Source organism: Entelurus aequoreus, linkage group LG18 (genome assembly GCF_033978785.1).
Source record: "Entelurus aequoreus isolate RoL-2023_Sb linkage group LG18, RoL_Eaeq_v1.1, whole genome shotgun sequence".
NCBI lineage: Eukaryota > Metazoa > Chordata > Actinopteri > Syngnathiformes > Syngnathidae > Entelurus > Entelurus aequoreus.
Window position 1 is genome coordinate 38,214,576 of NC_084748.1, and position 21,860 is coordinate 38,236,435.

Consider the following 21,860-nt stretch of genomic DNA (forward strand, 5'->3'; position numbering starts at 1 on the left):
CATGAATTCATTAACGTGGACCCCGAATTAAACAAGTTGAAAAACTTTTTCGGGTGTTACCATTTAGTGGTCAATTGTACTGAATATGTATTGTACTGTGCAATCTACTAATAAAAGTCTCAATCAATCAAAAAAAACTTTTTCTGCTGTGTGATGCAGCAACTTTTCTTTTTGCTTGTGACAAGTGGCAATTCTGTTGTTCAATGGTACTAACCCATTGTCTGTAATAGTTGTTTTAAAGTGTTGTATTTGATCTTATAGGGAACCAATGTTTACATTCCTGAGTAAGACACATTCCGGTTTTGAGCCAGGGTGTTCTGGTCAAGCTGTTGGCGTGCTTATTTGGGTCGGCCAGCTCTAAGATTACCTGCTTGGTGACTGACTCCCACTGTTACTCAGCAGGTAAACACCGCTTCTTAAACCTTCTTCCACAACATTAGGTACACCTGCACCGCAAATGAGATCTAAAAAGGTTATTGTTGTGGTTGTAGTCTGCAGCTCCATATTTTTGTGACCTCTTTGAGTTACACAAGAGGTTCAAAACATTAAAAAGAGTTCAAAGTATGAACAACCACAAAAATAAACAGAACAGATGGCGGCGGGTTAAGGATGCTAATGCTCAGGCTACAGTATGGTGTGTTTACATGTCATGGTTACATGCACACCTGCATGATGTCAATATGCACATTGAACAAGATAAAACGGAAAACATGATACCAAAATTTGTCGGGGACGGTTGAAAGGGGCCAAGAAAGAAGCTTTTATCTTCTGGTGAGGCTCGGGATGAAAGGCACGGATACAGAAAATTTATTTTGGGATCATTGTGAGGCACACGAGCACAAGTGAGTCACATCGGCGCCACCTGTTTTTTTTGTTGTTGTTTTTTTTAACAGCTTCTTAGTTAGCATTAGCCGCGCAGGACAGCTAAGCTTAGACAGCTTAGCTCAGTGACCCAGTAGGAGGGGAAACCACTGCGAAACGAAAGGAGTGAGGGGAAGGTGAGGGCTCGAGGGCATGGAGACATAACCATCAGATTTGAAGGCAGCAAAATTGTTCTACATTTTTGTTTGTTTTGGGGTTTTTATGTTATCCCTCTTTTTTCCTATTCCTGCCAACTCTCCCCATCCTTTCAATGCTGCGTGCGGCAGCCACTCATTTGCCATAGAAACAGGGGTGTTCAAACCGGTTCCTGCCAAGGACCGCGTACCAAAAAAAAGTCTGAGGGTGTGGGGGCCATTTTTAAATGTTTCCTTTTGTAAAAAAAGACCAATCCAATTTGCTACAAAGTTACGCAGGTACATTTAAAACAATTGAATATCTGTGCACTGCAAAAACTGAAATCTAAGTAAGATTAAATATCTCAAATAAGGGTGATATTTGCTTATTTTCTGTCTGAGAAGATAATTCTTCTCACTAAGCAGATTTTATGTTAGTGTTTCACTTGTTTTAAGGATTTTGGTCCTAAATGATCTCAGTAAGATATTACAGCTTGTTGCTGAGATTTTATGACCTATATTGAGTAAAACATGCTTGGAACTAGAATATCAACTGTTGAAAAGCTGTGTCATCAACACTCACAAGTATAAAACTACTTTTTTAAAGTAATAATTTCTTGTTAGCATGAAAAAAAAATCATGACTTTGACACAATTGTGTCTCATATTAAAACAGATGACAGCCAAATGGACTTTGCGGTTTTATTTTCAATGAAACAATAGAAAATATGTACTCGTATAGTAGTACAGTTGTTATTAATGAGAATATACTTATTTTAAAGTATTTTTGAGTTCATTGAGGTTAGCTAATTTTACTTGTTTACCTACTCAGTAGCCTAGTGGGTAGTGTGTCCGCCCTGAGATCGGTAGGTCGTGAGTTTAAACCCCGGCTGAGTCATACCAAAGACTATAAAAATGGGACCCATTACCTCCCTGTTTGGCACTCAGCATCAAGGGTTGGAATTGGGGGTTAAATCACCAAAAATGATTCCCGGGCACGGCACCGCTGCTGCCCACTGCTCCCCTCACCTCCCAGGGGGTGAACAAATAGGATGGGTCGAATGGAGAGGACAAATTTCACCACACCTCTTGTGTGGGACAATCATTGGTACTTTAACTTAACTTTAACTTGTTTTGGAAAGTCTTGACAAGCCAAATTTTCTTGTTCTATTGGCAGATAATTTTGCTTAGTTCAAATAAAATACCCCTAATTTTTGTATTTTTTTTTCTTGTTTTTGAACACTGACTTTTTGCAGTGTGAAAAGTGTATTTTATTACAGTACATATATCCTATACATTCACTGCGCACAAAGACGTAGGCACTCTAATCAGTAAATGAAATTCCTGAGCCTTTAATTGGTCGTTTTGTCTGATATAAACTCCAGAACTCCAATAACTAAATACTGTTATGCAACAGTGAATATTTAAAGAACAAAAAAAGCGCATGTCAGCCCATTTATTATGTTGTTTTTTTAAATATAATTGTATTGTAGCACAGCTGAGGGTGCCTTGGCTTCCCATCATGCAACTAGGGTGTCCACGATAAATTATCAGGTCGATATTAGGGATTATGACGTCACACCGGTAATCTGATGACATTAAAGAGAACTTCACTTTTTTTGGAATTCTGAATTCTAAATTCACGATCTTATTGAAAGACAGGACATGACACTGCTCTATTCTGCCTATAAAGCCCTAATAACATCTTAACACCTCCATGAAGGTTTTATATACATGATGTAAGTATATATGTAATGTAGTAACAGGCAAATTTATAATAACATTTAATATTTACGTATTTTGCTCATTTTAAGCTATATGCGGCACAGCACATTCATTTAAAAAACTCATCAAAACATTCTATTTTTTTAAACTACATCACTGATTATTACTCACTGCAGACTTGATGAGAGCCAACAAATATAATAAAACATCACTTACAGTACAAGGTCTGCTGTCATTAGGACGCCGACTGCTAGGATGTTCATATATTACCATTTAGCTGAAGAATGACCATAATCTTGGCGAAGACAAGGGTGGTGAAACCAAGCATATTTTGTGTCATTCTCGCCATTCTTCGGTGTAAATTGGCTGTCAAACTGTACCAACTTCTCGGAATACGTCCTCATCCTTCCACTATCCAGGTGAGAGGCATGATTTATGATTTATAATAAAGTTTGACTAGCAAGGAAACGAGGAAGCAGCTGATCAGTTGATCATGTCAACATTGGCACACAAGCCAGTGATCATGACGCAGCTATAAATAGTTAGTCTGTGTTAGAGCTTTTAATAACAACATCACTGATACTTGGTTAATATTCAAGTCATGAAATGTAAATGGAGTATTGTTGGCGCTTTTTGGATGGTTATTTATTGGGTTTTATGGGCAGAATTGAGGACCAAGTTAGAATGCTTAAAAAAAATTACATCCGTTGTCATCTATCCATCCATTTCCTACCGCTTGTCCATGTCTTTCATAATAATTGTAAACGATTTCCAAAAAAAGTGCAGTTCCCCTTTAAGGCTACGTTCACAATGCAAGGTCAGATGTCCAAATCTGATTTTTTTTGTAAAATCTGATCTTTTTACTGACAATTTCAAATGTGAAAGCAATCTGACCCGCATGCGGACATGATGTCATGACGTCGCACGCACTACAGTGTTAACGAAAGTAAACATAGCTTCCATTCAGTCTGGTGCATTTGTGTCAATTTCAAGGATTTTGTGCAATCAAAGTCAACATTTTCTGAACCAAATTATTGCGTGTAGAAGATTAAGAAGGAAGAGGACAAGTATTCTGGCTCTGGCAGTTTTACAGGACATATTGCTTCGATGTCTGTGCAGTCGAACCTGGAGTGATTAAACTTTCATGTGAGTTCCTAAAACATTTTATTTTTACCAATTTTCTGCTTATTTGTCAACGATTTATATTGCAACCGTCTATTTTGGCGAATAATTATGATGCTTATCGCTTTTTGATGACTGCGACCTGAGCGTGGGAGCATTCACATTGAAGACGCATTGCATATACTGTATATTCGATTTATTTCCACATACGAAAGAGGCCTGTGTCGGATAGGAAAAATTCTGATTTGCACTGTTCACATTGACATGAAAAAAATCTGATACAGGTCGCATATGGGTAACAACATCGAAATTGACCTGTAGAAGAAACGAGGCCTAAAAAATAGCTCTGATAACGAATAAAACATTTTAAAAAATGCCCCAATGAGGAGAGGTTACCCATACTGTTCTGTAGGAAGGTTAGGGGCAACAAATTAAAGCGCTTCTACCTCATAGAGGTTCCAAACTGCACCTAAGGTCAGCCATGTGTCTTCTTAACTCATCAGAGGAAGCCATACCATGTGCTGCCCAAACCAAATGCTCTGCAAACACTGCACAGTATAAGAAAAACTTCACCCGGCTCAACAGCCAAATCGAAACGCCGCAAGCATCCATGCCTTGAACGCACCATGGGGTGAGTCGCCCGCTCAGGTGAGTATTGGAAGGGAGACGCGCAACCGCTCACCTTCATTTGAGTTCTACAGCAAACAGGCTAAACTGTCAATCCTGGACGCCCAGACATGACAGAAAAGCACTATGTCATTTTATGACACAGTGAGTTAAAGGCCTACTGAAATGATTTTTTTTTATTTAAACGGGAATAGCAGATCCATTCTATGTGTCATACTTGATCATTTCGCGATATTGCCATATTTTTGCTGAAAGGATTTACTAGAGAAAATCGACGATAAAGTTCGCAACTTTTGCTCGCTGATAAAAAAAAACCTTGCCCCTACCGGAAGTAGCGTGACGTCACAAGCGGTAGTGCTGCTCACAATTCCCCGTTGTTTACAATGGAGCGAGAGATATTAGGAGCGAGAAAGTGACGATTACCCCATTAATTTGAGCGAGGATGAAAGATTCGTGGATGAGGAACGTTAGAGTGACAGACTAGAATGCAGTTCAAGAGATATCTTTTTTCGCTCTGACCGTAACTTAGGTACAAGCTGGCTCATTGGAATCCACACTCTCTCCTTTTTCTATTGTGGATCACGGATTTGTATTTTAAACCACCTCGGATACTATATCCTCTTGAAAATGAGAGTCGAGAAGGCGAAATGGACATTAACAGTGACTTTTATCTCCACGACAATACATCGACAAAGCTCTTAGCATGAGCTAACGTGATAGCATCTGTCTCAAATGCAGATAGAAACAAAATAAATAAATCCCTAACTGGAAGGATAGACAGAAGATCAACAATACTACTATCAGGAGACACCGAACCAAACACTGGACATGTAAATACACGGTTAATGTGTATTCGATGCCTGTCAAAGCCTAGCAATGCTGTTGCTAACGACGCTAACTTAACAACGGGACCTCGTCAGAGCTATGATAAAAACATTAGCGCTCCACCTACGCCAGCCAGCCCTCCTCCGCTCATCAACACCCGTGCTCACCTGCGTTCCAGCGATCGACGATGCGGTCGGCGGCCCGGAGACGTAGGAAGTCAAGGTGAGTTCGCCGCTAGTGCGTCTTCTATCCAACAAAGTCCTCCTTGTTGTGTTGCTACAGCCGGCCGCATACACCGATCCCACCTACAACGTTCTTCGTTGCAGCCTCCATTGTTCATTAAACAAATTGCAAAAGATTCACCAACACAGATGTCCAGAATACTGTGGAATTTTGTCGAAGAAAACAGAGCTGTTTGTATTGTGTCCAAAAGAGTCCAAACACTTCCGTGGACCTCGCGACGTCACGCGCATACGTCATCCTCCAAAGGTGTTTTGAACCGGAAGTTCCCCGGGAAATTTTAAATTGCACTTTATAAGTTAACCCGGCCGTATTGGCATGTGTTGCAATGTTAAGATTTCATCATTGATATATAAACTATCAGACTGCGTGGTCGGTAGTAGTGGGTTTCAGTAGGCCTTTAAACTGGTATGTTGAGTTATAACCTTCCGCCATTTCCACTACATTGTTATACTCTACTTCGAATGCAACTACAAGTTAGTGATTGGTTTTTGGATTACCAATCAAGATTTAAATGTGTCTGACTAGATTTTGTTAGCTCAACATTGCAACAGTAATTTTAGATAAATGAGCACTTTGCACTTTGGTTCTCGCCTGGAAACGAGTGGAGGTCCATCTCTGGGTTGGGGAGGAGATCTTGCCCCAAGTGGAGGAGATCAAGTACCTCTGAGTCTTGTTCACGAGTTAGGGAAAACTGGATCGTGAGATCGACAGGCGGATCGGTGCGGCGTCTGCAGTAATGCAGACACTATCGATCCGTTGTGGTGAAGAAGGAGCTGAGCCAGAAGGCAAAACTCTGAATTTACCGGTCGATCTAAGTTCTTATCCTCATCAATGGCCATGAGCTTTGGGTTATGACCCAAAGGACAAGATCACAGGTAGATCACAAGCGGCCAAAATGATTTTCCTGCGTCGGGTGGCGGGGCTCTCCCTTGGAGATAGGGTGACAAGCTGTGTCATTCGGGAAGAGCTCAGAGTAAAGCCCCTGCTCCTCTACATCGAGAGGAGCCAGATGAGGTGGTTCGGGCATCTGATCAGGATGCCCCCCCTTAACGTCTCCCTGGGACACGTTGGGGGAACTATGTCTCCCAGCTGGCCTGGGAACACATTAGGATCACCTGGGAGGAGCTGGACAAAGTGGCTGAGGAGAGGGAAGTCTGGGCTTCTCTGCGTAGGCTGCTGCCCCCGCGATCCCACCTCGGATAAACAGAAGAAGATAGATGAATGGATGGATGGATGGAGGACATTGGACACCCCTGGTAGATTGGGACTGGCATAAGTGATTTTCTATTTAACAAATGTTGTTTATTTCTATTTTTCTTCTGTGTGAAGTTTGAGATTAGCTCTTGTATGCCCTGAGGGGAACTTTAGACAGAGCTGTAAAGCCCACATAAGACCTGTGACAGAACAAACAGACCTATAAGAACTTCTGAGACATACACAGCCCAGCGCTGTCATCTTCCCGTAACCTGTAAATATAGGCAGGTACAATCCTGCTCTGACAGATTACCAAAAGATGTCCACCAGACTTTACGCAACCTCAGGAAGCATTTCTGTGACCTCAGGCAGACCTCATGTTGAATCAAGGAAGACACCGAGTTATAGCGGTAATTGACATTGTACAGGAGATACTATTACTGCATAGGTTTGCTCAACTGCATAGATTACCAGGCGTCTATTTGAGGTACGGCGCAAACCACTACATCACGATGCCACCCCTGTCCACAACAGAGTAATTAAGTCAAATAGTAAATTAACTGTGACCCATATTCTGTAGAACTTGTGTTGTGTGTGTGTAAGTGTGTGTGTGATAATGCCATCTGTACAAGCAACAGTGGCAGCAGGTTAGCATTAGCCCCACGCATGCTTATCCTCTAATCTAGCCTGTGTGTTATCAGTGGGATAAGACTCCTCACACAGCGAAAGACACCAAAAAACGCCTCTTCACTGCAAACGAAAACCTTCCCAAGGATTTGAGGGGTAGGGGAACGGGAGGTGGGGGTGGCGGCCACTGGCAAACCAGTGAGTTGACAATGAATTAGACTCCTCTCTCCTTGTAAAATTGGAGATGATTTGCATGGAAATCAATGCCAATAAAACAGAAGAAATATGGTTCAACCCCCCCTCACCTCAGAACCCCATCATCATAAACACACAAACAGTTAAAACAGATGACACTTTTAAATACCTGCGTGTAACCTTGGACAATAAACTCACTTTTGATCAGCACACTACGGACATTCAAAAAAGAAGTCAACAAAGACTGTCAGCCATCCAAAAACTTAAAGGACTATACGTTGCACCTCATCTCCTGTTATTACTTTACCAAAGCATTGTTCAACCCATCCTTACTGTTCCACATTTTTTCACCATGCTTTCTGTAACCAACCGGACCAAACTGACACGCATTACAAACATAGCAGCTAAAATCATCGGCCTACCCACACCCAACATTTCAGATTTAAACCACAGGTCCATCACTCGACTGGCAAACACAATAGTCCAGGATATCACTCACCCACTACACCAATACATCATCCCACTACCATCAGGGCGCAGGTACAGAACCATCAAATTCCGCCCTTAACAGCAGGCCTGTCTGACAAGCCCATAAATGTGTTGGTCATGTATGATGTATTTTTGTTTTGTGATGTGTAATGTCTATTGTTTAAATGTACGGCAGTGAAAATGAATTTCCCCAACGGGGACCAATAAATCTAAATCTAAATCTAAAATCTAAAATGAGATTTCACCAATTTGTTGCATGACTAAATGCTAACAGTAAGATCGTCAATACAGGCGTGCATAAATCAGCAGCTGTGGCTCACGTTCTATTATAGCTACTATAAAAACAGATATCTCCACGAGCCAAAGAAAAGCCTGAATTTGCATGTTTATTTTGTGCTTACGTCTGGATAACAGTCCCGATTACTTTACATCAGTGCCACCATAACGACCAACAGCTGTTGTTATTTATCATGTATATTCAACATTTTTGGCCACTGTAACATTACACACAGTTTGAACAGTCATCATCATCGGCGGTCACTCGAACGAGTATGACGATCCTCCTGGTAGGGGTGTATCTCTTTATGGAGGATGCCTGTGCGTGACTTTGTTTAACGTGTGGAGACTGGTGCACAGACAGTCACCACACGATCCTTGACAGAAACGGGACAGGGTCCAGTGGCATGGAGTCCAAGACGACTGGGGACCCTTTTCTGCTGCAGCCTTCTTCCGCCATCGCAGCCGTTTGTGGTAGTTCTTAAATCTACCGTCTTCCGCCTGCTCCGCCGTTGAGGTCTTCACCGTATCCCTGGCGAGGGGGCAGTCAGGTACTAGGCCTTTGCCAAGGGCCACCTGGGGTAACAGTTTTAAAGAGGTTAACCTCCTAGTGCCCCAAGACCCCATAAAGGAGCCTCCACTGTCGGATGCACTTTAACGTCATGCCAAGACTGTGTTTGAATATAGGAAAATAAAACACTGTACTTTAATCAAGTGATTCTTTGGCGTACCACTAGTGGTACACGTACCACAATTTGAGAATATCTGCTTTAAATCATAAAACAATAATTTATAGGATTGATATGGTTAAAAAAAAGTGTGTAAGGAGGTGGGCCACTCTCCAGTCAAATTGACTTGCACAAAATGGGACAGTCCAAACGAGGGTTTTTGTTTGTTTGGATGGAAACAATTTAAAGCCTCAAGGCAAAAAAATCAGGAGCACCCTCTAGGGGAGGAAGACTGAGTCAGAACCTGCACATTAATGGAGAAAAAGGATCACACCCAGTGCTCAAACACGAGCGAAGAAAAAGGTAAGCCGCTGGTATTTTATTTTGTGTCCTCTTCTACTGATGTTTTCCTCATAAAGCTTAAATAAATGCTGAAGAAGCATGAGGAAACACAGGCGGTAAAGGAGATGATAGAGATGGCTTTTTTTTTTACATTTCTTTTTTTTTCCCTCTTTTTTACTCATGATATAATAACTCCGTTTTTCAGTAATCAGTGGGACAAAAACATGAAATAAAGTGATAAAAATAATAGTTTTACATGCATGTATCCACACTGTCTATACAGGGGAATGGCTCCAGTTCTGTAGATGACATTACACCAAGAGGGGGCGACATATTGAGTCTGGCGATGGAAAAAGGGCGTTCTAAGTACAGTTAGTTATCTACCAACTGGGGATGGGTAACAAATTGGGTACTTTCTTTTGGCACCGACCAAATCTGTAAAATCCAACAGTGCCATGTTACGGTACCTGGGTTGCATGTGACGTCACACCCGGTTGGCGACTCAGCCGGTCTTTTGCACTGCGGCACTTGGCGATCACTCCAACAGCACAGCGAGCAGACTCAGTCAAACTACCTCTAGGTAATGTTGCAATTTTGTCAAAGCCAAAAAACAAATAGACTCAAAAAAACACACCAAAATAAGTAAAGAACTTTTCCATTTTTCCAAAAATGCGCTAGCTTGATGCTAATATACATTGGCTTCACTATTGTCATCCTACTTATTAGCATTAGCAATTTTACATAGCGATTTTAACAACTCCAAATTTGTCACTGGAATGCAAGTTATAATCAATAAGCTGGTGCGTAATAAGTACAATACTTACAGTATTAACACATTTTAGGGTGCAACAACAACAACAAAAACACACCATAAACTTTACACTACAACTGTAATTGCAACGTAATGTAACGATATAACAACTGGACAGCAGTTATCATAATAGGCTCATTTTTAAATGTTGCAATGAAAAATAAGACTTTTTTTTTCAAGTACAGCAAATTGTTACCGTTGAGTACAGGTATCGATTTCCAGGTGCCGGGAATTGGTACTGTATCGGTTCAAAAGTGAACGGTAACCATCACAACCGATAATGGAATAAAAAAATATATTTACTGTAAATTTTGACAAAATCATGCAATTAAGTGATAAAAATAATAGTTTTTCTGTGGATTTATCCACACTTTCCATGCGAGGAAATGGGCTCCAGTTCTGTAGATGATGTCACACCATATGGAGTCTGGCGATTGAACGGGGGCGTTCCAAGTACAGTTAGTTATCTACACATTAGTCAAAAACTGATTGATAATATTGGAAATGACTGCCAGGAGAAAAAAATAAATCAAGACAACTTGTTACTGAAAGTTTGGTCATCTGGAAGGCTATGGGTCCTTTAAGCCTTAAATAATGATACCACCATCCTTCACGCCATTTTTTCCACCCCAGTTTGGCCTTAGTGGAGGTCTGTTCTCTACTCTGACATTTTCTTCACATATGCTCGTTATATGCTCATTTGTTTTGCATAGTTCTGTGTGTAAACATCAATTTTTGGTCTGTTTTAGCTTGAAGATAGCACATTCCGCCCGAGACAACTTTTATCCATTTTCCCTTTCAGGTTTGAGTCCACCTCCATCCGCGAGTCCTGGGGACCCTTCCTGGTGGAGAGTGGCGAGTCCCTGGCAGTAGGAGCATATGGTCCAGGTGGATTAAGGTCTTATGCAGTGATGCAGGTGACTGAGAAAGCCTCCCTCTAATCGCTGATCTGCTAATTGATTACCCAGCCCCGCAGCCATAACCTCTGCGCACCAAAATGGCAGCGAATTTAAAATCCTACAATCCTATTGCACTGCGCCAACCATCCAACGTGACTGCTCGAGGAGCCATCACAAACAAAAACGTAGGGCGCGTTTCCCGTGGCGTGACGAGTAATTCATCGGTGGGTTACCAGACAGTCATGTGACCATCTTCTAAGACAACAAGGGTTACGGACAGCGACGTGGGGTTAGGCAAGACTATTGATCTGCTACTGGCAATAATCTGCTCATAACAGTAGTTTATGAGATCAACGTGCTATCACAAGATCGTATCGTGCACATTCTTTTCACACCTTGGCGTTCTCATGCACAAGTTTTCCTAAAGATAGAGGTATCATACCATCACAGATGCTGGCTTTTGTACTTTGCACCTATAACAATCCGGATGTTTTTTTCCCTCTTCGGTCCGGAGGACACGACGTCCACAGTTTAATTAAAAATATTGACAAATGTGGACTCGTCAGACCACAGAACACTTTTCCACTTTGCATCAGTCCGTTTTAGATGAGCTCGGGCCCAGCGAAGCCAACAGCGTTTCTGGGTGTTGTTGATAAATGGCTTTGGCTTTGCATAGTAGAGTTTTAACTTGCACTTACAGATGTAGCGATGAACTGTAGTTACTGACAGTGGTGTTCTGAAGTGTTCCTGAGCCCATGTGGTGATATCCTTTATACACCGATGTTGCTTTTTGATGCAGAACCGCCTGAGGGATCGAAGGTCCGTAATATCATCGCTTACGTGCAGTGATTTTTCCAGATTCTCTGAACCTTTTGATGATATTACAAACCTTTCAATAGGTCGTTGAGAAATGTTGTTCTTAAACTGTTGGACAATTTGCTCACACTTCACAAAGTGGTGACGCTCGCCCCATCCTTGTTTGTGAATGACTGAGCATTTCATGGAAGCTGCTTTTATTCCCAATCATGGCACCCACCTGTCCGCAATTAGCCTGTTCCCCTGTGGGATTTTTCAAATAAGTGTTTGATGAGCATTCCTCAACTTTTTTTGTCTTTTTTGCCACTGGTGCCAGCTTTTTTTAAATATGTTGCCGGCATCAAATTCCAAATGAGCTAATATTTGCAAAAAATAACAAAGTTTTCCAGTTCTAACATTAAATATATTGTCATTGCAGTCTATTCAATTGAATATAGGTTGAAAAGTATTTGCAAATCATTGTATTTTGTTTTTATTTTACGATTTACACAACGTGCCAACTTCACTGGTTTTGGGGTTTGTATTTAATATTCTCCTCCATGTACTGACATTGCCATGCAGCTATATATAACCAGTAATATCATGTTTTATTGCTACTGTATTACGCATAACATAATTAAACTTTTGGAAATATCAGGGCTATCGGAGTGCTGTATTATTTGTAATAATGTTTTTAATGCCTCAACTGTTTTAAAGGGGGCATAATATGATTTTTTTTGTACATTTAAAACGCTTCCTTGTGGTCTACATAACATGTGATGGTGGTGCTTTGGTCAAAAATGTTTTATAAGCCATTTACAAGCCGCTTTCTGACCGTCTCTTCAGGATGTGCCGTTTTGTGGGCGGTCTTAATTACGTGCTTCCACTTCGGCAGCGTCTTCTCTCCGTCATCCAAGTTGTAGTATTTAGCGCTTCCATAGCGAGTCTACTGACGGATATAAGTTCGAACTATACGCTACTTAGTATTAGCAATGGCAACAGGGGAGGATGCATGTGCATGTACGAGCCAGTCTGCCCCACAACAAGAGGATAGAGAAAAAGAAACAGCTTATTGACTACAGCAAAGCTCTTTGGGTAAATATCTACCATTTATGGAGATATTGGCTGATGTCACAAGTGGGGAAAATTCCCAAAATGGCTTGTTTGGAGGAAGTATGAAGGAAAGCAAGATTGTTTTATAAATATCTCCCCTATGCCTCCAAGGTTTGATTTCAAATTGTCGGGACTTAAGCACAGTCCAAATACACAAAAACAGGTACCAGTAGGTGAGAAAAATTGGTTTCGCATAACCGGTCTCCTTTAATACAAAGATTCCATTTCTTCGGTTTAAAAGATGACATGATGTAGGTGTTTGTTTTTTCCTTTCACATATTGGATATCGCTGTAAATGTATGCTGATTTACCACTACACCATTTTAGGCTTTTCCCTATCAGGGGTCGTCAACCACATGACTGGTTTTGGCTTAGTTATTACTGAACCAACCCTGGCCAGGTATCAATCCCATACCCTCTGCTATGGAAAGCAGACGCGTGTACCATTACACTACCAGGAATGAAACCGCTGTGTGTTGATGTCATTGTCAATATACATTTTACTATGAGTTTCTCTGCATAGACAGAACAGTGATACACACATTCATTTACCATGAATTGATTTACGTGGACCCCGACTTAAACAAGTTGAAAACTTATTCGGGTGTTACCATTTAGTGGTCAATTGTACGGAATATGTACTGTACTGTGCAATCTACTAATACAAGTTTCAATCAATCAATCAATCATAAGGCCAGTTGTCTACATATATGTATTTACAATTGTTTTTTTTTGTACAGGCACATTCTCTTACAGATTAGTATTGTCTGCCTAATGTTGTGGTCGGCTGGCATATATTTACATATACAGTAAATGGAGTTTGTATTGGAGGCGACATTGTGTGGCATTATCTACTCTTAGTTAAGAGAGAGAGAAACAAATGGCAGCATTATTGTTTAAATAGCAGGCGCCCTTTGTTGGTTCAGTAAGTTTTTGGACTTTGTTGTTTGGCTTAGATGTCCAACAGGTCATTTTATACGGGAGAGAAGCTACAAAGTCACTGTCAATATTGTGTGTGACGAGGAAAACAACAACAATAACATCTTTAACGGTGCAGCCACCATTTTGCGTAAATAAACGCATGTAAAATATAAATTAATGAAAGACAGGGTGCTTCGTATGAAATTTTACTGCAAACAAATTCCTAGCCCCTTCCTGCTCCATCACTGTTAGTAATACAATGACAAATGTTCCCGGGTATTTTTGCGGTTCCCTGTGGTGCGCATGTGTTAGTGCTAGGCTGGTAACAGACATGCTGGAATTGAATCCTCATGGCCAGGCTGCAACACTTAATTTTATTAGAAAAATACTTTGATTTATATTCTGTTGCTTCTATTACTCGTTTAATGAGTGCAACTAATAAAAACTGTATCCTATCCGGACTGCATGGAGTGTCCGGAACTTTAAATACGAGGACACAGTTTCCAATAGAGCGCAGGTGGGTGGGTGTGTGGGTGCCCTGATCTGCGGATAATTGTTTGTTTACTTTGTTCTTTTATTAATAAACACTTGTTAAAATTCAATTTCAATGTTAAAGATGTCCATTTATTTGCACAAAAAAAAAAAAACGGTTATGAAAAGCTAAAAAAATCTTTGTTTATTCAAACAACTTTTCCTAAAATACGCATCAAGGCTTTAAAGCGGTCATATCATGATTTTTTTTTATCTACATTTAAAACACTTTCTTGTGGTCTACGTAACATGTAATGGTGGTTCTCTGGTCAAATGTTTGCATAGATTATGTTTTACAGACCATCTTCAAGCCGCTTTCTGACCATCTCTTCACGATGCACTGAAATAAAATCTATCCTATATGGCAGTGGTCCCCAACCTTTTTGTAGTTGGTCAACGCTTGAAAATTTGTCCCACGGACCGCGGGGGGGAATTTTTTTTTCTTTTTTTTTTTTTTTTCATAAAGAAATACTATCATGTGTGCTTACGGACTGTATCCCTGCAGACTGTATTGATCTATATTGACATACACATACATAATATGTATATTATGTGTTTTTTATGTTGATTTAATTTAAAAAAAAAAAAAAATTTTTTTTTTTTTTTAATTTCTATTTTTTTCTTGCGCGGCCCGGTACCAATCGGTCCGCGGACCGGTACCGGGCTACCGGTCCGCGGCCCGGTGGTTGGGGACTACTGCTATATGGAGTCTATATTGACTGATAGAACTATACACTACTTTATATTAGAAATGGCAACAGCGGCATGTGCATGTATGAGCCAGTCTGCCCCACAAAAAGAGGATAAAGAAAAACAAGGAACTACAATGGTGGACTCGCACAATGCTCTTCAGGTAAAAATTTGCCGTATATGGATAATACGCTGACGTCACAAGTGGGAAAAACGTCACAAATTGGGCAAATTCCAAAGAGAACAAAGAGAGCATAGTCTACCAAGTCAGTTGTTGTGTATGTAACATGCTTGGCCAATCAAGTTGATTCTGATTTGAAGTGTCCCGTTGGATTCTGGGATATCCGCTACACAGAACTCTGACTCAAACTAGTCGTGCATTCGGCTGCCTTTAAATACTATCTGCGCGTCAAAAAATTTATTTTACCACGACCTGTATAAACATGTAACATCCAGTGGTGTGCTGTCAGGGCCAGCAAGACCTTCTCTGCAGGCCTAACATAACCAGAAATCATGATCATAATAATTTTTTTTTTTTTATTTACTTTCCCTAAATATCTAAAAGTATTCATATTCTCTTCATGTCATATTATGCTCCTTCCAGTGCTGTTGTTTTTAGTTTTAGTTTGTATCCAATCAGAATTCAGCTAGCTTATGTTGCCATGCTGTACCAAATCTGCCAGAGGCTTTCAGTATCAACAATGCAGGCGTCTGTGCACTGTAAGTGAACGGGGACATACAGTTGATAGACAGTTGCGATAGCCAATAAGATCACGAGTTGTTGTCAATAAAGCCTTCGAGATGGCCTCACGTTGAACGTGACGTTTACGCGTCCTGTGATTGGATACTCATCGGGACCGATAGCGGATGAATTTGAGAACACATAGAGTTGATAGACAGTTGCGATAGCCAATCAGATCACAAGTTGTTGACAGTTGCCTATCTAGGTAGCCTGATGTTAACGAGACTGTAATTGGATACTCACTTGTCATTCCAAAGTGAGTATCCATTCACAAGTTTCAATTAAGCAGGAAGCAAGAAGTGTTGCGCCGTAGCGAGACCCGGATAGCAGAGAAGGAGAACAAAACATTCATTGGGTGGCAGATATATATCTGCAATGCCATTTTCAAGAAGGATATTTAAAGAGAAACTACATCTAATAATACTTTATGACAAACATTGTCCATGGATACAACTCAGTAACAAGCAGAGAAAGAATAATCAACCATGGATGACAAAAGGATTAAAAAATGCTTGTAAGAAGAATACACTATATAGAAAATTTATAGCACAAAGAACTATAGAGGCAGAAATTAAGTACAAAAAGTATAAAAACAAGTTAACAGACATACTACGATCATGTAGAAAAGAATATTACAGTGAATTATTGGACAGGAACAAAAATAATATGAGAGCAACATGGGGCATCCTCAATAGCATTATTAAAAATGGAACTAAGAGGGATTACCCTCAATACTTCTTAGATGAAAATAAAAAAAATGACAACATAAAGGAAGTAGTTGAAAGCTTCAATAATTATTTTGTAAATATTGGACCAAAATTGGAAGAAAAGATTCCAGACCCAGTTCCAATTGAGGACTATAATGATACCATAGAGCGAAATCCCAACTCCATGTTCCTCAGTAATGTGACACAGGAGGAAATAGTTACAATCGCAAAAAAATGTAAATCTAAGACTTCAACTGATTGTAACGGAATTGATATGGAAACGATAAAAAAGGTTATTGAAGAGATCTCAGGACCATTAATGTATATTAGTAACCTATCATTTCAAACAGGTACATTTCCAAACAAAATGAAAATAGCTAAAGTTGCACCAATTTATAAGACTGGAGACAAACATCAATTTACAAATTATAGACCTGTTTCTCTACTTCCACAATTTTCTAAAATCATTGAAAAACTGTCCAATAACAGATTAGAAAGTTTCATGAATAAAAATAGAATACTCGAAGAGAACCAATATGGATACAGAGCTAATGTTTCAACTTCAATGGCTTTAATTGAAATTACAGAAGAAATTACCAATGCAATAGATAGTAAAAAATGTGCGGCAGCGGTTTTTATGGATCTAACTAAAGCATTTGACACAATTAATCACAATATTTTAATCAAAAAACTAGAACGATATGGCATCAGAGGGTTAGTCTTAAACTGGATAAGAAGTTATCTAACGAACAGGAAACAATACGTGAAGCTAGGCGAACACACGTCTACAACGCTAAATATATCCTGTGGTGTACCTCTGGGATCAATACTAGGACCTAAATTATTCAATCTCTATATAAATGACATTTGTAAAGTTACAAAAGATTTAAAGTTAGTATTATTTGCGGATGATACAACAGCGTTTTGTTCAGGAGAGAACACACAGGAGATAATACAAATAATAACAGAAGAAATTAACAAATTAAAAAGATGGTTTGACAAAAACAGACTATCGTTGAATCTTTGTAAAACTAAAATAATGCTATTTGGTAACAGTAGAAGAGAAAGTCAAACACAAATACAAATAGACGGAATAGAAATTGAAAGAGTAAATGAAACCAAATTTCTAGGTATAATGATTGATGATAAATTGAACTGGAAATCTCATGTAAAAAATATACAACATAAAGTTGCAAGAAACACGTCAATAATGAATAAAGCAAAACATGTTCTAGACCAAAAATCCCTTCATATTCTCTACTGCTCACTAGTGTTACCATATCTGAGCTACTGTGCAGAAATATGGGGAAATAATTACAAAAGTACACTTCATTCATTAACGGTGTTACAAAAAAGATCAGTTAGAATAATACATAATGTTGGATATAGAGAACATACAAACCCTTTATTTATTGAATCAAAAATACTGAAATTCCACGACATAGTGAATTTGCAAACAGCTAAAATTATGCACAAAGCAAACTATAACCTGCTACTCAAGAATATACAACAATTCTTCTCAAAAAAAGAGGAGAAATATAATCTTAGAGAAAAACCTAATTTAAAACATTTGTTTGCACGTACAACACTTAAGACCTTCAGTATATCAGTATGTGGAATTAAATTATGGAATGGATTAAGCAAAGCAATCAAACAATGTACTAATATGATACACTTCAAGAAACTCTTCAAACTTAAAGTGTTTACAAAGTACAAAGAAGAACAACCATGACAAACATTCTCAATTTATTTCATCCATCCATTCATTCATTCTTAAAGTAATCTTACTTATCTCATCATATGAAATATGACTTACTTCACCAATTATTATTATTAAATTTTTACTATTATTTTAATTTTATTTTTTATTGTGATTACTTATGGAGTTTTTTGTGAAAAAATTGTGAACAGGAAGTGAACAAAAAGTTTTGCAACTGTTATGTAAAGAAAAGGGGTAGGATTAAATAAGCTCTGCTTCTTCCTACTCCTTTTCAAACATGTTGAAAAGAGAAACTGGAAATTGTGATGTATCATGTTGTATGCTTGCATGTTCGAAATAAACTCAAACTCAACTCAACTCAACTCATCTCGTGAGACGAAGCTAGCTCAGCTGTTCTGGCGATCAAATGCTCGCCATTTCCACTCGAGTAAGCCGACGACGAGGGGTACCACTGGCTTATACTGCGTTGAATAGGTCCTACTAATTGTGAGTTCAAATATTGTATTTTTTCACTTTTAATATGTTTTTTGCAATTTTAATTTTGACAGTACCACATAATTGCTGATGCGTTTCAATTGATTTTTAAATACGCCAGAAAATACCCCGTTTTGTACACTGATGATGTACTTCAATCACCAGTAGGGCGTAAATGTGTTCCCGTATAGTATTTCTCCAGCAATGGTCATGTGGTGACATCAATTATGGTATTTTGAGAGGTAATCATTAAAGTCGGACATCACTGAAGGCATAGGTGGGAAACGCACGTCCCGCCATTAGGTACACCTGTCATTGCATTGACAGGTGTACCTAAGTGATTAATGAGTGTTTTAGCTAGGGGTGTTCAAAGTGTGGTATTGACCTCAGGTTTTGTTGGCCCGCAGAATATTGTCGGGAAATAACAATAGTAAAAATGTATTAAAAAAAAAAAGAGTAAAAATTAGAAAAATCTAACAATTTTTTACTCATTACTAATAACAACACAGTAGTAGTCAACTAATAATCAGTGTTGGGACTAACGCGTTACTGTAACGCTGCTACTTCCGGCGATAAATAGTAATCTAACGCGTTATATTTTATATTCAGTAACTCAGTTACCGTTACTACATGATGCGTTACTGCGTTATTTTACGTTATTTTTTATGTAGTATCGGCTAGAAACTGAGAAGATCTGAGAGTGTTTTATTGCTGCGGTGTCGTCCTTCTGAATGTTCTTGTGTCACAAGAGGGAGGTGCGCCGCGCGCTGTCTGTGTGTATGTGTGTGTGTGGGAGAGGGCGTGTCTGTGTTTACTAACAAGACATGGCGAAGCCCGAAGCCGAGTTTCTTAACATGGAGTTATTCTCACTACTTTTCTTTTGTCGACCACAAAGAAAAGAAAATTATAGTTAAATGTAAGTTGTGTCTTGGATCAAAGATCCTATCCTAGCAATTCAAATCTGCTGAAACAGCTACAAAAGCAACATGCTTCGACGAAGCTAGTAAAGAGAGACACACTTCACCTCCTAAGCAACAGCGGCTGGATTTTAACGAGGCACTGCGCACTGAAGGTACACACACTCTGTCAATTCTCTTGTATACTGTTGCTCTTTCATTCTAGACTTCTAGAGTGTTTGATAATCACATCACTCTAAATGTATAGACTATAAAGTTCACAAACATAAAGAGGGATGCTAGTGGGCCAGGCCAATCTTTCCTTATCTCTAAACTAAAACTGGGGAAATGTGTAGAGTGTTCTGGGCTTCAGACATGATTTTATTTCAGAATTCCTTGAGAGAAAAAAACGCCTGGTTAGGAGGCTTTGTGTATGTAGTGTGTGCCTTCCTTGGTTTACAGCTATGTTGTTATTATGAATGTTTGTTACTTATGTATGTTATGTTGCAGCTATTTAAAATAGTTTTGTCAATTTGTTCTGGCCTGAAACAAATTGGCCCTTTGAAACATATCTTTGTCTTTGTGTGTTGTATGTAGACCACATTGCTTAGCAGAGTTCAGTGATGCAAATGCATGTCAAGTTGATCAACAGATTGTATTATTCTCCAGTGCAATAACAGTACTAAAATGAAGGCTAAAAGGGCATTAAAGGGGGCTGTCACACCAAATGTCTTCCCCCTGCAAAAACCTCCCCCCCCCCTCATTTTCTTCCGTGGTCATGTTTCCTCTTACGTCATTGACAGCGATCGATAGCACTTCGGCTTTGACTGCCCGTCGCTGGAAGGATACTTCGTCTTTGACAGCTGCTGGAATCTGAAGAAATCCATTATTGTTTTTTTTTTGTACAGGCGCGAAACAGGACAGTCGCGTGCCGGTTAAGGACCCCCGGCAACTTTGTGATTTTATTGGACGCAGCCCCGAAAGTAAATGGGGGGGGGGGGGGGGGGGGGGGGGGGGAAGGTTTTTGTAGGGGGAAGAAATTTGGCGTGACAGGGCCTTAGAAAAAATAAAAAATAAAAATATATATATAAGTAACTAAATAGTTACTTTTCACAGTAACGCAAAACTTTTTGGTGTAAGTAACTGAGTTAGTAACTGAGTTACTTTTGAAATAAAGTAACTAGTAACTGTAACTAGTTACTGGTTTTCAGTAACTAACCCAACACTGCTAATAATACAAATGTGAACACCCAGTTTTGACTTTAAACATAATTAATATTTGGTTTTAGCATTTTTTTTAGATATCAAAATGGCCCCTGCATTTAAGCCCTTGTTGGAAAAAGTTTGGACACCTTTGATATATAATTAAAAAAAATGGCAAGAGATAAAGCTTACCTTGGGGGAAGGAGTTGGGTTGAATAACGTAAAGAAAGGCGTGAACCATGTGGAAGAGGATCCCAATGGCCCCTGGTTCGTAGTAAGCATGTGTATCATATACAGCCGCGGGGACGAACCCAAAATCCAGCGGCTCCACCGGCGGAGGCGAGCGCTGCCTGCGGGAGTCTGCTCGCACCACAGCCGGGGACAAGTCATCCACCTCCGGCTGCCGCTGCTGATACTGGCCGCTGGTGGCCCCCCAGCAGAGCAGCAGTAAGAGCCACCGTGTCCACGGCATGGCTCGGGCGGGAAAAGGGGGATTAAAAGGTCCAAACAGAAGATAGCGAAAACACCTGTCGGCTCCGTCCTAGTACCGGACGACCAGCGGTGTAACTTTCCACCAGTGGACTCTCCTTAGCTCCGGTCCACTCCGTTCGGACTCTTGACGCGCATCTTCCCTCGGGGACCTCACACGTCTGGCGGGGTGGACTGAACAGGATGTGTCCGCTTGTCACTCACCGGCCGGCTGAGCTCTAATCCACTTGTCAGGCAAGCAGGAGGGCGGGGAGAGACAGGATGGCAAGAGGAGCTCCGGGGAAGATTTAACGTAGAAAGTTAACAGCTGGGGGTCAAAAAAAACCTATCAAAATAAAAAAAAACATGTCTAAAAAAACAATGAACATTTAAAAAGCATGTCATTAATTTATTTGATAGTTTCTATATAAAATAATCGACACAGGGGGTATTTGTTGACGCTCCCTTGAGCTTTACCTGTGTTTTTTATACATGTAGGGTGGACAAATGGGGCTAATTATTTTCAATATGTTTTTATTGTTGTACTTGTCTTAATCTTTTTG

At 39.8% G+C, this 21,860-nt stretch overlaps 1 protein-coding gene across 4 annotated transcripts in view; it reads right to left on the bottom strand.

Annotated features, from left to right (window-relative positions):
* Positions 1–21,542, bottom strand: part of prom1b (prominin 1 b) — a 67,213-nt gene extending 45,671 nt beyond the window's left edge. For all 4 annotated transcript variants that reach the window (XM_062027130.1, XM_062027131.1, XM_062027129.1 and 1 more), the window contains exon 1: positions 21,022–21,542. In XM_062027130.1, coding sequence (XP_061883114.1) covers positions 21,022–21,301 — 280 coding nt within the window. In that variant the 5' untranslated portion in view covers positions 21,302–21,542. The remainder of the gene's footprint in view (positions 1–21,021) is intronic.
* Positions 21,543–21,860: the final 318 nt, after the last annotated feature.